This window comes from Choloepus didactylus, chromosome 3 (genome assembly GCF_015220235.1).
Source record: "Choloepus didactylus isolate mChoDid1 chromosome 3, mChoDid1.pri, whole genome shotgun sequence".
Classification (NCBI taxonomy): domain Eukaryota; kingdom Metazoa; phylum Chordata; class Mammalia; order Pilosa; family Megalonychidae; genus Choloepus; species Choloepus didactylus.
Window position 1 is genome coordinate 180,760,806 of NC_051309.1, and position 17,719 is coordinate 180,778,524.

At 34.6% G+C, this 17,719-nt stretch overlaps 1 protein-coding gene across 3 annotated transcripts in view; it reads left to right on the forward strand.

Moving 5' to 3' along the window:
- The window catches only part of TLL1 (tolloid like 1), a 205,666-nt gene that overhangs the window by 160,757 nt on the left and 27,190 nt on the right, over positions 1–17,719 (forward strand). For 2 of the 3 annotated variants that reach the window (XM_037830965.1, XM_037830967.1), the window contains exons 16-18: positions 1,815–1,995; positions 13,253–13,378; positions 16,039–16,166. In XM_037830965.1, coding sequence (XP_037686893.1) covers positions 1,815–1,995; positions 13,253–13,378; positions 16,039–16,166 — 435 coding nt within the window. Of the gene's footprint in view, positions 1–1,814; positions 1,996–13,252; positions 13,379–16,038; positions 16,167–17,719 lie in introns of those variants that run through there. The other variant, XR_005215990.1, reaches the window with a different exon arrangement.

Below are 17,719 nucleotides of genomic sequence, written 5' to 3' on the forward strand. Positions count from 1 at the left end.
TTAGAACTCACTGGGCCTTTTGAGACTGTCTTTTTATCACATGTAAGTTTTATGGCAGAAAATACCATATTTTATATTTTGTGTGTGCTTTATACATATATAGTCTCATTTTCCTTTAATAATTCTCTCAAATTTTGTGGAGATATTGAAATGAATAAAATAATTATTATGGTATTTTTAGAAAAGCCTTCGTCTTAGCCAGATGTTCTGAAAATGAGAACTTCCCTACCAATTCTGTAATTTGAAATGAAAGTAGTGTCCAAGAATGATGTCTACTCCCAGTTCTCTTTAAGCTATTAGTTGTGGCAAGTATGACATTTTCATTTACTGATTCATAAACGTTCCTAAGAAAGTTAGAATTTTGTGTTCAGGAAAAAAGAAGCTAGATGGTTTTATATAAATGGGGCTTATTCTCATAGTAGTGGTTCTCATTCATAGAAGGGCCCTTTACAAACTATCATACATCCCAGAAATCTTTAATTTATAATGGTGATGCTATGTGCAAGGATGTTACAGAATTCTGTGATTTTCATAGTTTGATAACTTAGCTGTTTAAAATAAAAAAAGTGAGAAAATCTTGACCATTAGGTGAAGTTTAAAATTTCATTATTTTACTCATTATATTGTTAGGGCTTCTAACAATTCTGTACCGTGCTAGAGCCCACTCTAAACAAAAACTGCAGTTATAACAGAGTAGATAGAAAAGTGTTCTCATTTTTACTAACAAAATTTTGCTTATTTACCATCTAACTAATATAACAAAAACCAGTAATTTGAAGTGACATATTGCAAAGTATAGATCATGCCCCAGGGTTCAATTATATGCATTGTTAAACTTTGCTAATTACATGTTTATTCAATAATGTCTGTCATGCAAGATGTGTTCTCTAGAATGTGCTCCATAGGAACTTTGGAAAAGTGTGTTATGGAAATATCTGTTAGTAGCCATGAAGTTTCATAAGTATATTTGGGATTTGCTTAGCTTCTTCTGTTTCGGTGGTGTTAGTACACATTGCATATAATTTGGAATGAGTTTATGCCATTTTAGTCAAACTTTTGCCTCATTTCTACTTAAGAGAGTTCCTACTTGTTTTCACTGCAGCAATTCTACAGAGTAACTTCATAGAACCTAGCAATTCAAGGATATTAAGAAATATTAATATTTTTAAAAAGTTTGAAAGTTAGTGGATCCTGATGGCAAGTGGGGCCATCCTGATTAGACTAGTTTTTCTGGGAGACAGCACTGGACTAAATCAAACTCCAGGCTCTGAATCCCCACAATTCCACCCTAGTATTCCACCTAGGATAAGTATCCTTTTGGACAAGTTATATAAACATTTCTGAACCTCAGTTTTCTTCTCTCTACAATGGGAAGGATTATTTCTATTGCTTACAGTTGTTTCATAGATTAAATGTACCAATTTCATGTAATTGTTGTGAGCATTGAAACTGTACATGACAAGTACTTCTGAAGTTCCTAGTGAAAAGTTAAAACTCAAAAAAAGGCACCACCACCTCAGCGATATCCATCTCCATTCTACTTATCTTTTTGTATAAATATATACAAACTAGTATACATTTGTATACAGTTCTTCAGGGTTCTCAGAGTACAATTCTTCCCTAATCTGGTTTCCTTGCCTTCTGCCTCATATTTGAAGTATTTTCTTAATTTTTTTTTGTTTGTTTACCTGTCAACTCTAGTTTGATTACCACAGAAATAAAGAGGGAGAAAAGCATGATAATATTTCAAAAAGTAAATGTCAGTCATCTGGTATTCTCAAATCTGATGACTTTATTGACTATTCCTTTTTCAGGTTTGCAAATATGATTATGTGGAGATCTGGAGTGGCCTTTCCTCTGAGACAAAGCTGCATGGCAAATTCTGCGGTGCTGACGTGCCTGAAGTGATCACATCCCAGTTCAACAACATGAGAATTGAATTCAGATCTGACAATACCGTTTCCAAGAAGGGCTTCAAAGCCCATTTCTTCTCAGGTATGAATATTTCTCACACAGTGTGTATATATGACCAATTTTCAAGGAGGATGGACTTAAACTGTATTTTATCTTTCTATCAACATCTATCCTAAGTTTAACAATTTTTTTTTGTAAATCAACATTTTAATAAAAGGGACCCCAGTGCAAAGTAGCTCCCAAACATGCAGATTTTGTATAGAATCTAATCAAATATTATAGACAGGTACACAACACAAAAAATAATTATAATAATATTTTCACACAGTGACTTTACTTTTCACAAGTGAATAATGATATCAGGCTTCCAAGAACTGGCAGATTTTTCCAAATAATTTATCTTTGCCTTTGGGACATACAGCCTTATTATTTTAGCAACATATTTTTCTCATTGTTATTTCGCAAACTATCTCTCTAATCTACCTTTTATTATTATTGTTCTGTTCTTATTATTTGGCTGATATTAAAACCAGATTGCTTTGCCTCATTACTATAGAAATGATTGTAGTAAGAGACCCAGAAATTAGGAAATTATAATTTTTTACAGATAATCTATTATATGATGTATTTAATGATTGACACATCTGTGTTTAGAATTTAATGTTTAGTTTAACTAACTCAAAAAATAATTTCCCCTTTAAAGAGCTGAAATTTGATAAGAGGTTCCAAAATTTTAAGAAAATATATGGAAACAGCATTATTTTTCTCAACTTCATGACCACTGCTTTATTAACAAAAAAACTCCAAAACTTCAAAAATATATAAAATTATAATAAACCTTGGTAATATATTCTGCCTTTCAAACTGGCAAGCAATTTAAAACAACTGAATTCCAATTATGTTTTTATATTAGGTAATTTGGATTGAGTTAATTTAAAGTCCATTTATTCAAGTCCCCATGTGTTTAAAATTAATGAGATTTACAGTGTCCAGTGCTCATTTGGGTTTTCAGTTGTAATTAAGTTAATGGTTCATAAGTTTCATCAAGGTCCAAGTCATACAAAGTACATTCAAAATACAATGGGCCTTGGCTGCTCTGTTCTTGTTCCCTTTCTTTCCCCCAATTTTCAGCTTATTTAATTACCTTTTAAAATTTCTTCTTAGGCATCCATCTAAGATTGATCTTATTTAAAGTAGTACATTAATATCCTATTTTAACAAAAGGAAAACTTTCTCAAACTTCACTATTTTTTAAATACTGTGTGTTTTACTTATTTAGGTGATCCACTGGGGAGATAAAGATAAGACTACTTATCTTAGAACCATCTGAATATTGATTTTAAAAATTGAAATTATGAAGTGAAGAAATTTTACCATACTACTAAAATGTCTAGAATCCCTTCTGCTTAGTCATAAATCTTATTTGATACTTTGAAAAAAAATGGTACATGCTATATACAATATCTACCAAATACGATTACATTTAAAGCTACCCAGAACATTTAAGTGAACTTCACTTTCTTATATCTTTGGTTAGTCAACGTTTTCCACGTGAGATCTACAGTTTATTTATTTTGTGTTTTTAGACCTATACTATTGAAATATGAAGCATGCATCTTTAATTCTTATACTACATATATTTAAGCACGTACAGCAAGGATGCTGTTCTAAAGTACATGAGAGTATATAGTCTTTATTCCTATGTCTGTGTGGCTGTGCTTTGTATAATTAACTGTGTATGTTGGTGAGTAATTGAGACTATAATATTTGCATAGTTTTAATTTTTTGGAAAGTTGACATTTTCTTGTTAAAAGTATACTGTTAACCAAATGCTGCCAGTCATAATTTTGTCATCCAATTACATTTTATAATCAAATTTTAAGCACTATATATTCAATATACATATTGAATATGTATACTATTCAACAAGTATTCATATTCAATGAATAAGCTTAATACCATCACACTTAACTTCATACGGTTTATTTTAAATGAGTGCGGTTCCAGATAATTAAAAAACCACAAACTCTCTAGTAGCAACTATAATATATACATAGCTCTTTGAAAGATATTTTAAAATTGTCCTCTAACAACAGTGGAATATAATTGAACAAAATACAAATATATTATAGTATAAGTCTCTCTGGTTTAATAAGCAGCAAATTAAAGAAAACTATCAGAGGAAACGTATTGAAAATAAAGGCATGTTTTCTATTAGAAGAATTTATTCTTTCCTTCCTTAAAAACAGCTAATTGTGTTCATTAAAATTAGAACAAAAGGTCTTCAAATTCCTGGAAAAGAAAGAATGAAACTTCAGTAGCAGTAACTGATGAGGTCAAACTTTATCATGAGAAGCTGAAAATTAATCTGTTGGTAGCCAGAAAATATAGCTTCTCATTTTTAGAGCGCTTATTACTCTTGAAAGAATACAGAGAAATCTCAAAAGTTTATTCATTAAATATAGTTGAACATTCATGGATACAGGTCATCTTAGGAAATAGTTTCTTTTTGTTTTCAGTATTCATCAATTATATTTTAAAAAAATTATAAATCAATTTTTGACAATACTTCAATTTGAAAGAGCCTAGCTTAGATTGTTTGATAGAGTGTAGATATTTAAGGTAAGTAAACCGAACAACGTAGTTCAATGTGAGTGACAGCGTAAAGATTCATATTATAGCTGCCAATGCTCATATTATAGCTAAGAACATGTTACACAAACCTATGTTATTTCCTTTATTATCTCAAGTGTGTTACATTCTAATTGTTATATTCACTTGACAGATGCGGAAGCTGAGGAGTTAAGTAAACTGCTTAGTTCACAGAGCATTTAAACCCCAGTTTGTCTTGCTCTTAATCATAAGAGCTAAGCATTCCCTTTTGCAAATGGCATTAGTTATGTGTTATGTTCAACATTCTTAAGATCTGAAAAACAACAACAGATATACTTTTCACTTCTCTATTAGCTTATTGTTTCATAAACTCCAAGATAGTTATCATTAAGTATAAATTTTCAGTGTTCACTTTTTTATGTTTTGAAATGTCTTGGCAGTTTGTCAGGTTCGTTATTGAAAATACTGTGATTCTGGATGGATAACTGGATCTACCTCACATTTAACTTTAATTTCCTAGGAGGGTTTTTTTTTTTAATATTGGGGAAGATGTTTGTTCAGGAAAAGGGAAGATGAAACTTTATATTTGTAATAAATAACCATGTACATGTAGTACTGTCAAGAGACGGCAGCAAATAAGGATGCAGGTGACTAAATGTCCTAATCATCATCATAATCTTGCAAAATCATAATTTATAAAGGATCATGCATTTTAATAGATACGTTCTATTTACATTGAAAATGTTACCTTACAGTTCTAGCAATGTATTAAGTGTATAATATGTAATTATGGGTTAAAAGTCAAATCATTTATGATACTATATTGATTATCACTAATAAAAACTACTTTTACGGAATATTTGCCTAAAGATGAAAATAGTCAAAGGATATATTGATCAAATTGTCAATTATTAAATTTGTATGGAGGCATTATGAGAAACACTTACAACTTTGCATCCTCCTCACTTCTTGCTCTCATTTCTTGGATATTCCTTGTTCAAAATATCTGCAGAGCTTATGTCCTAAGAGGAGAAAGAGAAGTGAAAACATAAGTAAATCGCGTTGGATAATAGCTAAGGCACATTTTTACATGCTGTTTTGTGACTTTTAGTTACTATTTTGGTTAGTCCAGTTTGAATTTTAGGTAAAATTTAGATTGACCCATAAATATATTCCAGCAGCCATTTGCTAGCTCTTAATTTTCATGTGACCTTGTTTAAATTAGGCAATGTCAGACGTGGGAATGACAGCAGGAGACAATGATCAACTGAGAAAGTAAACCATTAGATAGCTTAACAATAATGACTATAAATTCTTCTTTCTCTTCTTCCTCCTCCTTCTTATAATACCAGCACAATAGAAATATGTATAATTTTCTACAAAAAAGCTACTGTGAAAATTTGACTGGCATTACTTTTAATTTCATTTCTTCTTAGTTATCAATAACACAGGACATATTATGCTCTAGTAAATCTTAAGAAAAATATTATACTTAGAAATATAAGCCATTGATGGTATTTCTACTAAAATGAAGTTTAGATGTTACAAATATTTTATGTATTAGAAATGTGTTCAGTATAAAATGGCTATAGATTCAAAAACTCAGCAGTATCAAATTGTGTTCCTATTTGTATTTTAACATTTTTATATCTCTTGTGTATGTAGTAGAGATGAAAGGATGATGCAGGCACTCCCTGCCACTAAAGAGGTGGTCAGTGAACAGTTCATCTGTTTAACAGTCAATTGCAAATATGAACTAATTTTCTCTAAACTACTTTATATTTAGAGTTGTTAGGTTTCCACATTACTCTCAAAGTGGCCAATAAAACAACTGAAGTTCACTCTGTCTGGTAGTATTTTAAGTATACCAAACAATAATTATATAAATATTTTCATAGGAAATACTTTTCTATCTCTGATGCTAGAAATCTTTCAGATTGGCTCTTTCCATTTAACATAGATAAGATTTATCTCTATAACCCTCATGAGGTAGCATTTTTCTGAAGCTTCTTAAATAAAAAGCCTTGGAAAATTGCATTAAAGAGAATAAATTTAAATCATTTACTCCTTGTTCCAGTTTGCTAAAGCTGCCAGAATGCAAAATGCTAGAAATGGATTTGCTTTTAAAGGGGTCTTACTTGGTTACAATTGTATAGTCCATAGGTCGTAAAAGTCTCCAAACTAAGGCAGCAACACGAAAATACCTTCACTGAAGAACTGCCGAAGGCATCCAGAAAACCTCTGTCAGCTGAGAGGGCACATGGCTGGTGTCTGCTGGTCCTTTGCTCCCTGGTTGCATTGCTTTCAGCTTCTGATTCCACTGACTTTCTCTTTAAGTGTCTGTGGGCTCTCACTTAGCTTCTCAGGGGCATTTCTCCAAAATGTCTCTGGGTATTTTCTCTCTAAGTGTCTCTCTGGTGAAGTGAACAAGTACTGTGTCAGCCCCTGAGCTCTCAAAAGGCTCCAGTGAACTAATTAAGACCCACCTTGAGTGGGCGGGGTCAAAAATCTCCATGGAAATAATCTAATCAAAAGTCCCTCCCACAGTTTGGTGGGTCACGTCTCCACAGAAACAACCTAATCAAAATATCCCATCTACAGTAAGTCTGCACCCACAATACTGGATTAAAAGAAAATGGTTTTTCTGGGGTACATAATAGATTCAAACTACCACACTCTTTAAATGTCTGTATTGGGAAATGCAGGTAACTGACATGATGGTAGTAAGAAGGATGGTTCACCATCCTCTCTGTCTATATGGGCCATTCATAAACCATAAACATTAGCTCTCACTGTCAGTACATTTAAAAAGGAGACTGGGCTTCAAATTATTATAAATTGTTCTACAAATTATTTATACAAGGTAATTCTCTATTAACTCTCCTGACTTATTATTTATATTTGCACTGGATGCTGTTTTAAAGAATACTTTTCTTTATGAACTTTTTTTGTGTTTGCTTACCCTCCATAGTAAGTATTGAAAGAGTAATAGAAGTGTCAGGTACAGGTAGAGATTACATTAACCACACATATGTTGATACTATTGGATTCTTTAAAACTTTGGGATTGTCTGTATGTATTTGAAATGTTCTGATATTGCCAGTGCATTAAATATGTGTGTGCTGTGTCATGTAATCAGTCTCCAAAAGCAGAACAATAGATGCATCCTTAACAATTACTATTTTTTTATTTGATAAAATGTGTTTCTTAAAACCATATCCAGGTTCTGCCCTGGACAGTGTAAAAGTGTCGAGTCTGTCAGGTTGGGAGGGGCCTTGAAACAAGATCCTATGGAAGAGGAGGTGAGGCAAGATGCTGGCATAAAGAGGTGTAGAGTTTAGTTAGTTCTGTAAAACAACTAGCAAATAGCCAGGAAAAACTAGTAAATAATCTGGAACAAATGTTAGGGGACCTCTGTGTCTGGACACACATTGTATACCAGTCAAGAATGGGTGGAACGGCTGAGACTGAAGCATAGAACTGTAATTAAAGCTCCCAAACTGAGGAGCTGGTACCCCTCCCCCACTGGCATTGCAGGCTGAGATGGAAAACTTAACTGTGGGTAAAAGAAGCAGTCCATGCCAGGAGCATGGGAACGTATTTCAACCAGGCTCCAACTGCTGTTTTAATTAACAAATTTGGACTACTGAATACAGCCTATGAGCACAGGTAAACCCAGAGCAAGCAGAAAAGGAACCTGGAGGCTCCTCGTGGCAGAAGATGGTGGGGCTGATGGGAAAAATTACATAAATAAATAAAAAAGAAACTTTAGTAGTTGGCTGAGTTCAGAATACTGGAAAAGGGCTGTGTCTGAAGAAAAGCAGCCCACAGAACAAGGTACTAGCTCCAGCTTTTGCCTGGTGAACTGGAGAGTTGGGAACTGGCTCTGAAAAAGGGACTTCTTGCTTTTTTCCCTCTCATTCTAAGTAGCTCATTAGAGAAAGCCTCAGGCATTTTCAGTTGTCAGCACAGACCCAGGCAGGGGTGAAGTTAAGATAGTCATAGAGTCAAAGGAAAACCTCAAGTGTAGGACATAATTCCCTAAAGGGATTAGTTTCCCTAAGAAAAGGGGGGGGGGGACAGGGCATGATTCAAGTGGCTGCCCTTCCTCAGAAAATTCAGACCCTAGGGCCTGGGGAAAAAAACAACAGAAACAGTTTAAGCTTGTCTTCTGACACCCTCAGCCCTTGGCCGGGACAGGGTCCACTGAGAATTAAAGGCACCATACTTCTTTACACCTGATGGGCTTCAGGCTGACAAGTGCCACCTGCTGGGAAGGGTAGGAAAAGCACAGAGTCCAGAGGCCTCTCAGTAAAGTCTGACAACCTGCTGGGTCTCACCCTCAGGGAAACCTAATACAGATACACCCTCCTGAGATCAGGGTCCATCTGGTCTGGGAAAATCTGATTGGGGTAAGCAAGGAAATCAGATGCTGAGACAACAAAAAATTATGACTCACACTAGGAAAAATGAAGATATGGCCCAGTCAAAGGAACAAACTTACACTTCAAATGAGACACAGGAGTTGAAACAACTAATTAATAATCTTCAAACAAATATGCTAAACCAACTCAAAAATCAAATCAACGAGTTGGGAAAAGATACGACAAAAAAGATGAAGGATATAAAGAAGACATTGCGCGAACATAAGGAAGAACTTAGAAGTTTGAAAAAACAATTGACAGAAGTTATGGGAATGAAAGGCATAATAGAAGAGATGAAAAACACAATGGAGACATACAACAGCAGATTTGAAGAGGCAGATGAAAGGATTCAGGAACTAGAAGACAAGACATCTGAAATCCTATATACAAAAGAACAGAATAGAGAAAAGAATGGAAAAATATGAGCAGGGTCTCAGGGAATTGAATGAAACATGAAATGCATGAATATACATGTCATTAGTGTCCAAGAAGGCGACTAATATTGATGAGCAAAATTTGATAGTTGTATTCATAGGTTATCAGGAGATAGAAAAAGATTAGAGACTGGGCATTTAATGCTGAAGGAGTACAGAATGTTTAACAGGATTGACTGTATGGATCAAGAAATGGAATGGAGAGCATAATAGTGTGTGATGGTAGCACAATATTGTAAGTACTCTGAATAAAGATGAGTTGAAAGAGGAAGGCTAGGGGCATGTATGACACTGGAAGGAATGATAGAAGATGAAGACTGGGATTGTATAATTTAGTGAAATCTAGAGTGGTCAGTGATGGTGGTTGAATGAATAAATATAAGAGTGTTTTTAAATGAGGGAGAATAAAAGAATGTCAACATTGCAAGTTGTTGAAAATTGGAGAAAAATACAATCAGGGCAAACTACAGGCTATAGTTAGTGGTAACATTGTAAGATGCTTCCACTAATTGTAACAAAGGTGATATACCAAAGCTAAATGTCTATAAGAGGGGGATATAAGGGAGTGATATGGGATTCTTTGTGGTGGTGGTATTGTCTGACTTTATCATTGTATTTTATTTTATTTCTATTTTTATTCTTTTATATTTTTATTCTTCATTTTGTTTGCTCCTTTTCTTCTTTTGTTGTAGAAGAAATGGAAATGTCCTCATACAGATTGTGGTGGTGAATGCATAATTACGTGATTATACTGAGAATCATTGTTTACTTAGGGTTGATTGTATGGTGTGTGAATAAAACTGTTTAAAAAATAAACAGAGGCATACAAGTGCTGGAGAAGATGTGGAGAGAGGGATGTACCTATTCTCTGTTGGTAGGGTAGCAGAATGGCACAGCCCAGCTGGAGGGCATTGTGGTGGTTCCAAAGGAAGCTAACCATGGGGTTGCCATATGGTCCTGCAACCCTGTTGTTATGTACATGCTTGGAAGAACTGAGAACAGGGAAATGAGTGGACAATTGCATACTGGTGTTTATGGCAGCTGTATTCACAATTCGCAATGGAAGGAGGTGGCCTAAGGGTACATCGACTGATGATCAGAATGGTGAACTGTGGTGTCTATATACAATGGAATATGGAACGGCAGCAAGAAGAAATGAATTTGTGAGGTATGCACCTAGGTGAATGGACCTTGAGGACAGTATGTTGAGTGAAATAAGCAAGAATCGAAAAGACAAACACTATAACGCCTCACTAATATGGACTAAGTATAGTGTGCAAACTCTGAGAATTGAATAGGTTATCAGGGGAAGGCTTATGGTAAAGGTCCCTAGATTGTAAGCTCTTACAGCAGTCACATATATTCATGAGTTGTAACAGGTATCTCTAAATTCTGAGATAAGAATTTTGAGATCTTGTATGTCCATGGAGCTTTGGGTATCTGTGTGACACCTGAGACTCAGAGCCAGAGTTTGGCTGCTATGAATGTCAGTATTACCCTATACAGCAAATGTTAAAGAGGCTGAAAAAGAGATCAGACTTTGATTAGAGAAATGAATAAAATGGACTTGATTAGAACTAAGGTAAACCAGACTAAAGGGAAAAGGATAATATTGACTGTGTTCTAAAACCTCAACCTCTATGTGAGGCCAAAGGAAGAGATGGTTATTTGGTACAAAATCTATATTTTCTGTAGCATGCTATTAATTTGAATTGTATGGTCAGTTGATTCAAACACCATAATTACACAGAACCTTGAATAGGGTTTGAAATCTGGTTGGTTTGTACAGGTTAGTGTGAAGCCCTAATACATCCCAAAGTAATTTGGGCAGAGAATTTAAAATATCTGCAAAGCCCCCTTGAGGGCCTGGAGAAAAATGTGGAAACATTCAACTTTCCCACCTAGGGGATTCTGATATTCTTGCAAGCATTGGGGACTACCATTATAGTAGGCCAAGGTTCGGTCCTGGGGCTTGCCCTTATGATGCTTGTTACTGCAAAGGAGAGGCTAAGCCTACTTATAATTGTTCCTAAGAATCACCCCCAGAGAACCTCTTTTGTTACTCAGATGTGGCCTCTCCCTCTAAGCCCACTCAGCAAGTAAACTCACTGCTCTCCCCCACTATGTGGGACATGACTCCCAGGGATGAACCTCGACCCTGCATTGTGGGATTGAGAAAGCCTTCCTGACCAAAAGAGGGAAGAGAAATGAAATAAAATAAAGTTTCAGTGGCTGAGAGATTTCAAATGGAATCAAGAGGTCATTCTGGAGGTTATTCCTGTGTGTAATATAGATATCCCTTCTTAGTTTTCAGGTTATTAGAATAGCTAGAAGAAAATACCTGAAACTGTTGAATTGCAACCCAGTATCCTTGATTCTTGAAGATGATAATATAACTATATATCTTATTTGGCATGACTGTGTTATTGTGGCTCACACTCCCTTTAACCATTGTATGGACAGATGAGTAGAAAAAAGGGGGACAAACGTAAGTGAATAGTAGGGGGAAGAGGAGTATGAGATATTTCAGATGTTCCTTTTTACTTTTATTTTTTATTCTTATTCTTATTTTTATTTTTATTTTTTGGAATAATGAAAATGTTCAAAATATTGATTTTGGTGATGAATGCACAACTATATGATGAAACTGCGAACAATTGGTTGTACAGTTTGCATAAGTATATGGTATATGAATGTATCTCAATAAAATTGCATAAAAAATAAAATATAAACATAAAAAATTTAAAAAGTATATCCATAGAGTGAATATTGATTTGATAAAAAAGAAAATAGCATGCTATGTGTGTCACCATAAGCTTAACAGTTTCTAGTAGAAAAATCAGTTGATATAGATTTTGGATTCAGCCAAAAGTCTGACATGATTGTAATGTGTCCTTTTTGTTCTCTATGTGTGGGAGTGATGAAAGTCTGAGTGATGTGCCATGATATGCTTGCCAGGAGAAATCTGCCAGTTGTGACTTTAATGGACAGGATAGCCATCGAATGACATCTGAGTGACAAAATGTGGTGGCGGATGCCTCTTACAGATTGACTACATGCTAATCTAGTTTGGCTTTTTTTTCCCTTTAATGAGTATGTTGGCTATTTCTTAAAGCTCATATTTCCTAATGTAGCCTCAATTTTACTTTCAGGGGATTACTTGCTAATAAACAGAGCTGCCAGAATAATTTGTTTAATATATATATATAGAGTGTATATAAAATATGTAAATTTAGTTTGTTCTTTAGGATAGTCTAACAGTCAATTCCTTTTTCTGTTTAGGAATGCTATGAAATGTCCAGATTCATTAATGCTAAGCACAATTGTAGACTTCATTTTTTCAAAAAAACCACTGAGTGATTTTTTTAAACTGATTACTCACCAATCCTGGAACCATGTTTAGCTTTTGTCTATACACCATAGTTATTATATTGAAGTATTTCCCATTACCTAAATATCATCTCTTGTCTTTAGTCAAACTACTCCCGATTTTCATTAATTAAAAATTTTGACAATAAGTGTTTAGGATTAGTTGCCAAAAGACCATTGATTTCCCCTTTCCCTAACTCAAAACTGCTATTCCAGCATAGGAGTGAAAGAGTACAACGTGTTGTCATCCTAACTCAAAGGGTCTTGGTTTTGAAACTCAACCCATAGTACAAGGCTACTAGTTAAACAATGAATGGGTATAACTAAGATGCAATAGAGTTTTTCTGTTTTATGTTGGAAGTGGAAGGCCGTGACTTAGTTTACACAGTTTTAACTAGTGCAGAGTTTTACTAGTTTTAACCACAACTAAATGAATCTCCTTTTATATCCTTTGTTTTTAAAGCTACTTACTTAATTATGGGGATATTTTCTTTCCAGACAAAGATGAGTGCTCTAAGGACAATGGAGGGTGTCAACATGAATGTATCAACACAATGGGAAGCTACACGTGTCAGTGTCGTAATGGATTTGTGCTGCATGAAAATAAACATGACTGCAAGGAAGGTATGTAGAAGGAGTGTTTTTTCCTTGACCACATCTAGAACTTCATGCAGTTGGGGTAAAGAAGCACTTTCAAGTAGGGTTGTTCTTCATATTAGTGAATGATGTTATTGTAGGTCAAAAAAAGAATTCCATAGAATGTTCAAAGATTCAAGCATACTATTGGAAGCCTCATTCTGTTACCTGCACTTCACACATGGGTGGCATTAGAATAACTTGTTATAACAAAGTAATTAAAGTGCTATCTGACTGCCAGAAAAGCACCACATTATCCCCAGGTCTTTGTAGAGCAGACCTTGCAACAATGCTATATTTAAACCTAACTTCTGCTAACTTCTGTTCTGCATTTGTGAGATTTCTTCACAAAAATATCTCATATGTGTGTTACAGGAGTGATGTCCCTTTAAATACCAGGGGTATCAAATTCGAATGCCACCCAGAAGACAGACATTTGAAAATGGCATGTACTGGTGCCATTTATAGTTTTAAGTCACAGTTTTGGCCAAATGAAGCATAGTAATAGTAGCACAATAGTACACTAACAATTTTTGTCCCCAAGGCATTACAAAATTCCAAGATTGTTTAAAAAGCAATTATCTTAATCACCTCAGCCATTGTGAGCTAGAGAAGAACAAGAAGTAGTTATTCAGATCTTATTTCTTCCTTTGAGGGTCTGCTCCTGAAGTTTCTACTTAAATTGGATTTATGCCTGTTTGAAAGGAGAATTACTAAGGCAGAGTCTTAATTTTGGTCATCAGCACATATAGATTGGTAGTTACCTGACTGGAACAACAGTTAGATAACAGCTCTTTGTATGCACATTAGAACAGTACAGAATATCCTGAATTCACCCTTGTTCCATTTGGTTTATGACCCAAATACAGTCACATGCCTGGAATTTTTTTTCCATTGAATTAATGGCATTTCCAAGATTCATATGCAAGCAGGAATTTTTCTTTCTCTCTATTTTCATGTTTAAGCATGAGCCCATAAGAACTGTGATATTTGTAATTTAGTAAGGTATCCCATTAAATCAATAAACTAAGGAATAGGTCCGGTTATTTTGGAGACATGGAAACTAATTCAGAAGAAAACAAAAAAGCTTACAGTTTATGCACTTAGCCATAATCTAATTTAGGTTTCCTAAGTCTCTGCTTATTTCAGTAGTTAATATTGTCAAGAAATGATTTTAAAAGAAACTTCCTTTTTGATAGAATAATATCCAGGTGTTCCTTTGTAAAGTTCATTTTTTATTTCCATCAAAGGGATTGGGTTTTCTTTTAACTTGTAGTATAGCAGTTTAGCAGCAAGCCTCTTGGCTTAGTCTCATAGGCAATTTGCCAGATCCTGCAGACTCAACATTTCATATATCAAGGCAAGGACAGGATAATGGAATGCAGAAAACTCTCCATCAAGATAGGATATAGACATTTAAGGCTACTAAGCTACTATCTGGCTACATGATCCTATTTTGTTTGACAGAAGCTGAATTTCTCTTTTTTTTTTTTTTTTGTATTCCTGTATTACAAATCCACATCTCCCTATGGAAGCCTAGCACAATTAAGATAAAGGTCTAGTATGAAAGAATTCAACAACAGTACCAAGAAAACAATGACATTAACGTAGGCATATTACTATATTTATTAAGCAACCCTGCACTGTAGCAGGAGTTTTTTTTGTTTGTTTGTTTGTTTGTTTGTTTATTTTGGGTTTTTTTTTTTTTTTTTTGCTCGTTTGTTTTTCCATATAGTAAAGAATTACCCCAGATAGATTACTTGGAAAATTTCAGGTGATTTATTGTATTAAAGACCAGGATAAACAATCCCAGTCCAAACCAGTATATGTAGGGTGCTGCTTCATGCTAAATAAATTAGATTATGAACACAGCCTGAGGGTAATAGATATTTTTAAAATTTGGTATTAAAAATGTAGATTGTCCCTTTTAAGGTGAGGCTATCTTAATTGTGAAAAGCCTAAAAGAAATTTCATGTTTAGTTGAACAAGATATTCTTTGAAGTTAGTTCATAAGCTATCTCCATGACTAGTAACTGTTCACTCCTTTTCCCTGTTAATGCTTCATTTTTGCTTGGATGAGATTAGGGTTAATTTGCTTTAGCAGTCCAAATTGTGGTTTAGGTACTGAAGTATATACTTTAACTTAGGTTGACTAAGGGAGAGAGAAAATACAAACGCATGATTCATAAAATGGATTAATGATCTTTACTAACTGTAAATGATGTTTTTGTTACCAGGAAAAAATGAATTGAAAATGGTACAGTCCATTGATTTTTGTTTGTGACTTTATATTAAATATTTTGCCCATGCCAAGTGTTGATTTCCTGATTGTCAATATATGTTGCTCTGTTAAAAGTCTGAGTTTCTGGATACAGCTGTTTGAAGTAGGGAGTTCTTTATTAATTTTTTAGTCATTTATCTGATTCATGGTAATCACTTAATTTTATTTGAGCAAGAAAACAAGCATTGCCTGATTATGCTCAGCAACATGTTTGCCAAAGCAGATGAATATAACAGAGACTGGAGTGATGATTAACTAGCATTCAGGAAAATCTTTCAACAGGGTAGTGAGTAAATAGGCTGCTTGCTTTCTGGCCCATTCCCAGGCTAGATTTCCACACTGACTGATATTATCATTATTGGCACAGCTGAGTGTGAACAGAAGATCCACAGTTCAAGTGGGATCATAACCAGTCCCAACTGGCCAGACAAGTACCCAAGCAGGAAGGAATGCACATGGGAAATCAGCGCCACTCCTGGCCACCGAATCAAATTAGTAAGTGAGCACATCAATCTTCTTCCTATTGAGCTGACTGTCCATGTCTGACATGGCTAACACATGCTTATTTAATTTAATTTAATTAGTAGGCAGCTGGAAAAGATTTTCTTTCTCATGTTGTCCTTCTTACACTAAATGAATCCTTGATTTCCTAGATCAAAATGATAGTAATAGCAGCAGTGTTCTTATCCTGTATGCTTTAAAATGTATTACAAAATTTACTGCAAAACAGTGGGCTCCACTTCCTAATATGAAGAAAATAAGTGAAAGAACAAAACTATCAGAAATATAGCAGTGTGACGGTTTGGATGTATTATGTCCCCCAAAACACCATGTTCTTTGATGCAATCTTGTGGGGCCAGGAGTATTGGTGTTGATTAGGTTGGAATTCTTTGATTGAATGTTTCCACGGAGATGTGACTCAATCAACTGTTTGATTGGATAATTTCCGTGGATATATGGACCCCATCCATTCAGGGTGGCTGTTGATTGAATCACTGAAGTCCTATATAAGAAGATCAGACAGAAGGAGTTCGCTGCTGCAGCCCAGAGAGGAACGTCCTGGGAGAAAGCCATTTTGAAACCATAAGTCCAGAGCAGACGACAGCCACATGCCTTCCCAGCTAAGAGAGGTTTTCTGGATGCCAACAGCCTTTCTCCAGTGAAGGTACCCAATTGTTGATGCCTTAACCTTGGACACTTTAAGGCCTTAAGACTGTGACTGTGTAATCAAATAAAGCCCCTTTAAAAAAGCCAATCCATTTCTGGTGTTTTGCAAAAAGGCAGCATTAGCAAACAGGAACAAGCAGTAAAGCAAAAGAATGATCATTCGATTAAATGCAGAATTGGTCATGTCAGTTCTGCATGCCTCATGTACAAAGCATATATATTTCCTATAATAAATGAATTTTTTCTTGTGGTTCATAGAATATTATTTTTGCATAACATAGTTGCCCTTATTACAGGCTTGTTGTTATCCTCAGACCTTAAACTAGTGCCATATATTACTCTACATGAATAATTTGAATATGAATATGATGTTTTTTGCTATCCTTCCCACAGTATTTGAGTTTTGATTCTTGCCTGGTCACCTGAGAGTAAATGTTAAATTTCATCATTGGCTACATTTACTTGAAGAGTATAATTTAAATAAATAAAATTTAATGAATATAAAAATTTTGACACTGACTTTCCCAGAGTAAAACTACTTTTTCCGTAATTGGGTTGTTTCTAAATATTCAGAACTGGTAAGTGATATAGTTTATCCCTCCATAGGTTTTAAATTTTCACTCTGATATATGCCACCAGGTAAGTATTTGTTCTTGTTTAGTTTAGTAAAGATACAGTTGTTAGACTTACTTCAAATGTGAATGACTCAGAAAAACAGAGGTTTGACAGACAATCAGTTCTCATACTTTTAATATGAACTTCATAGTTATAATTAAATATTAGCAGAAATAATGAAAGATAACTTGTTGTGGGAAAGCATCAATTTTTGCTTATGTCCAGAGTTTTGTCAGCCCTTTCATTAGGCTTGTGTTTTCTCCTTA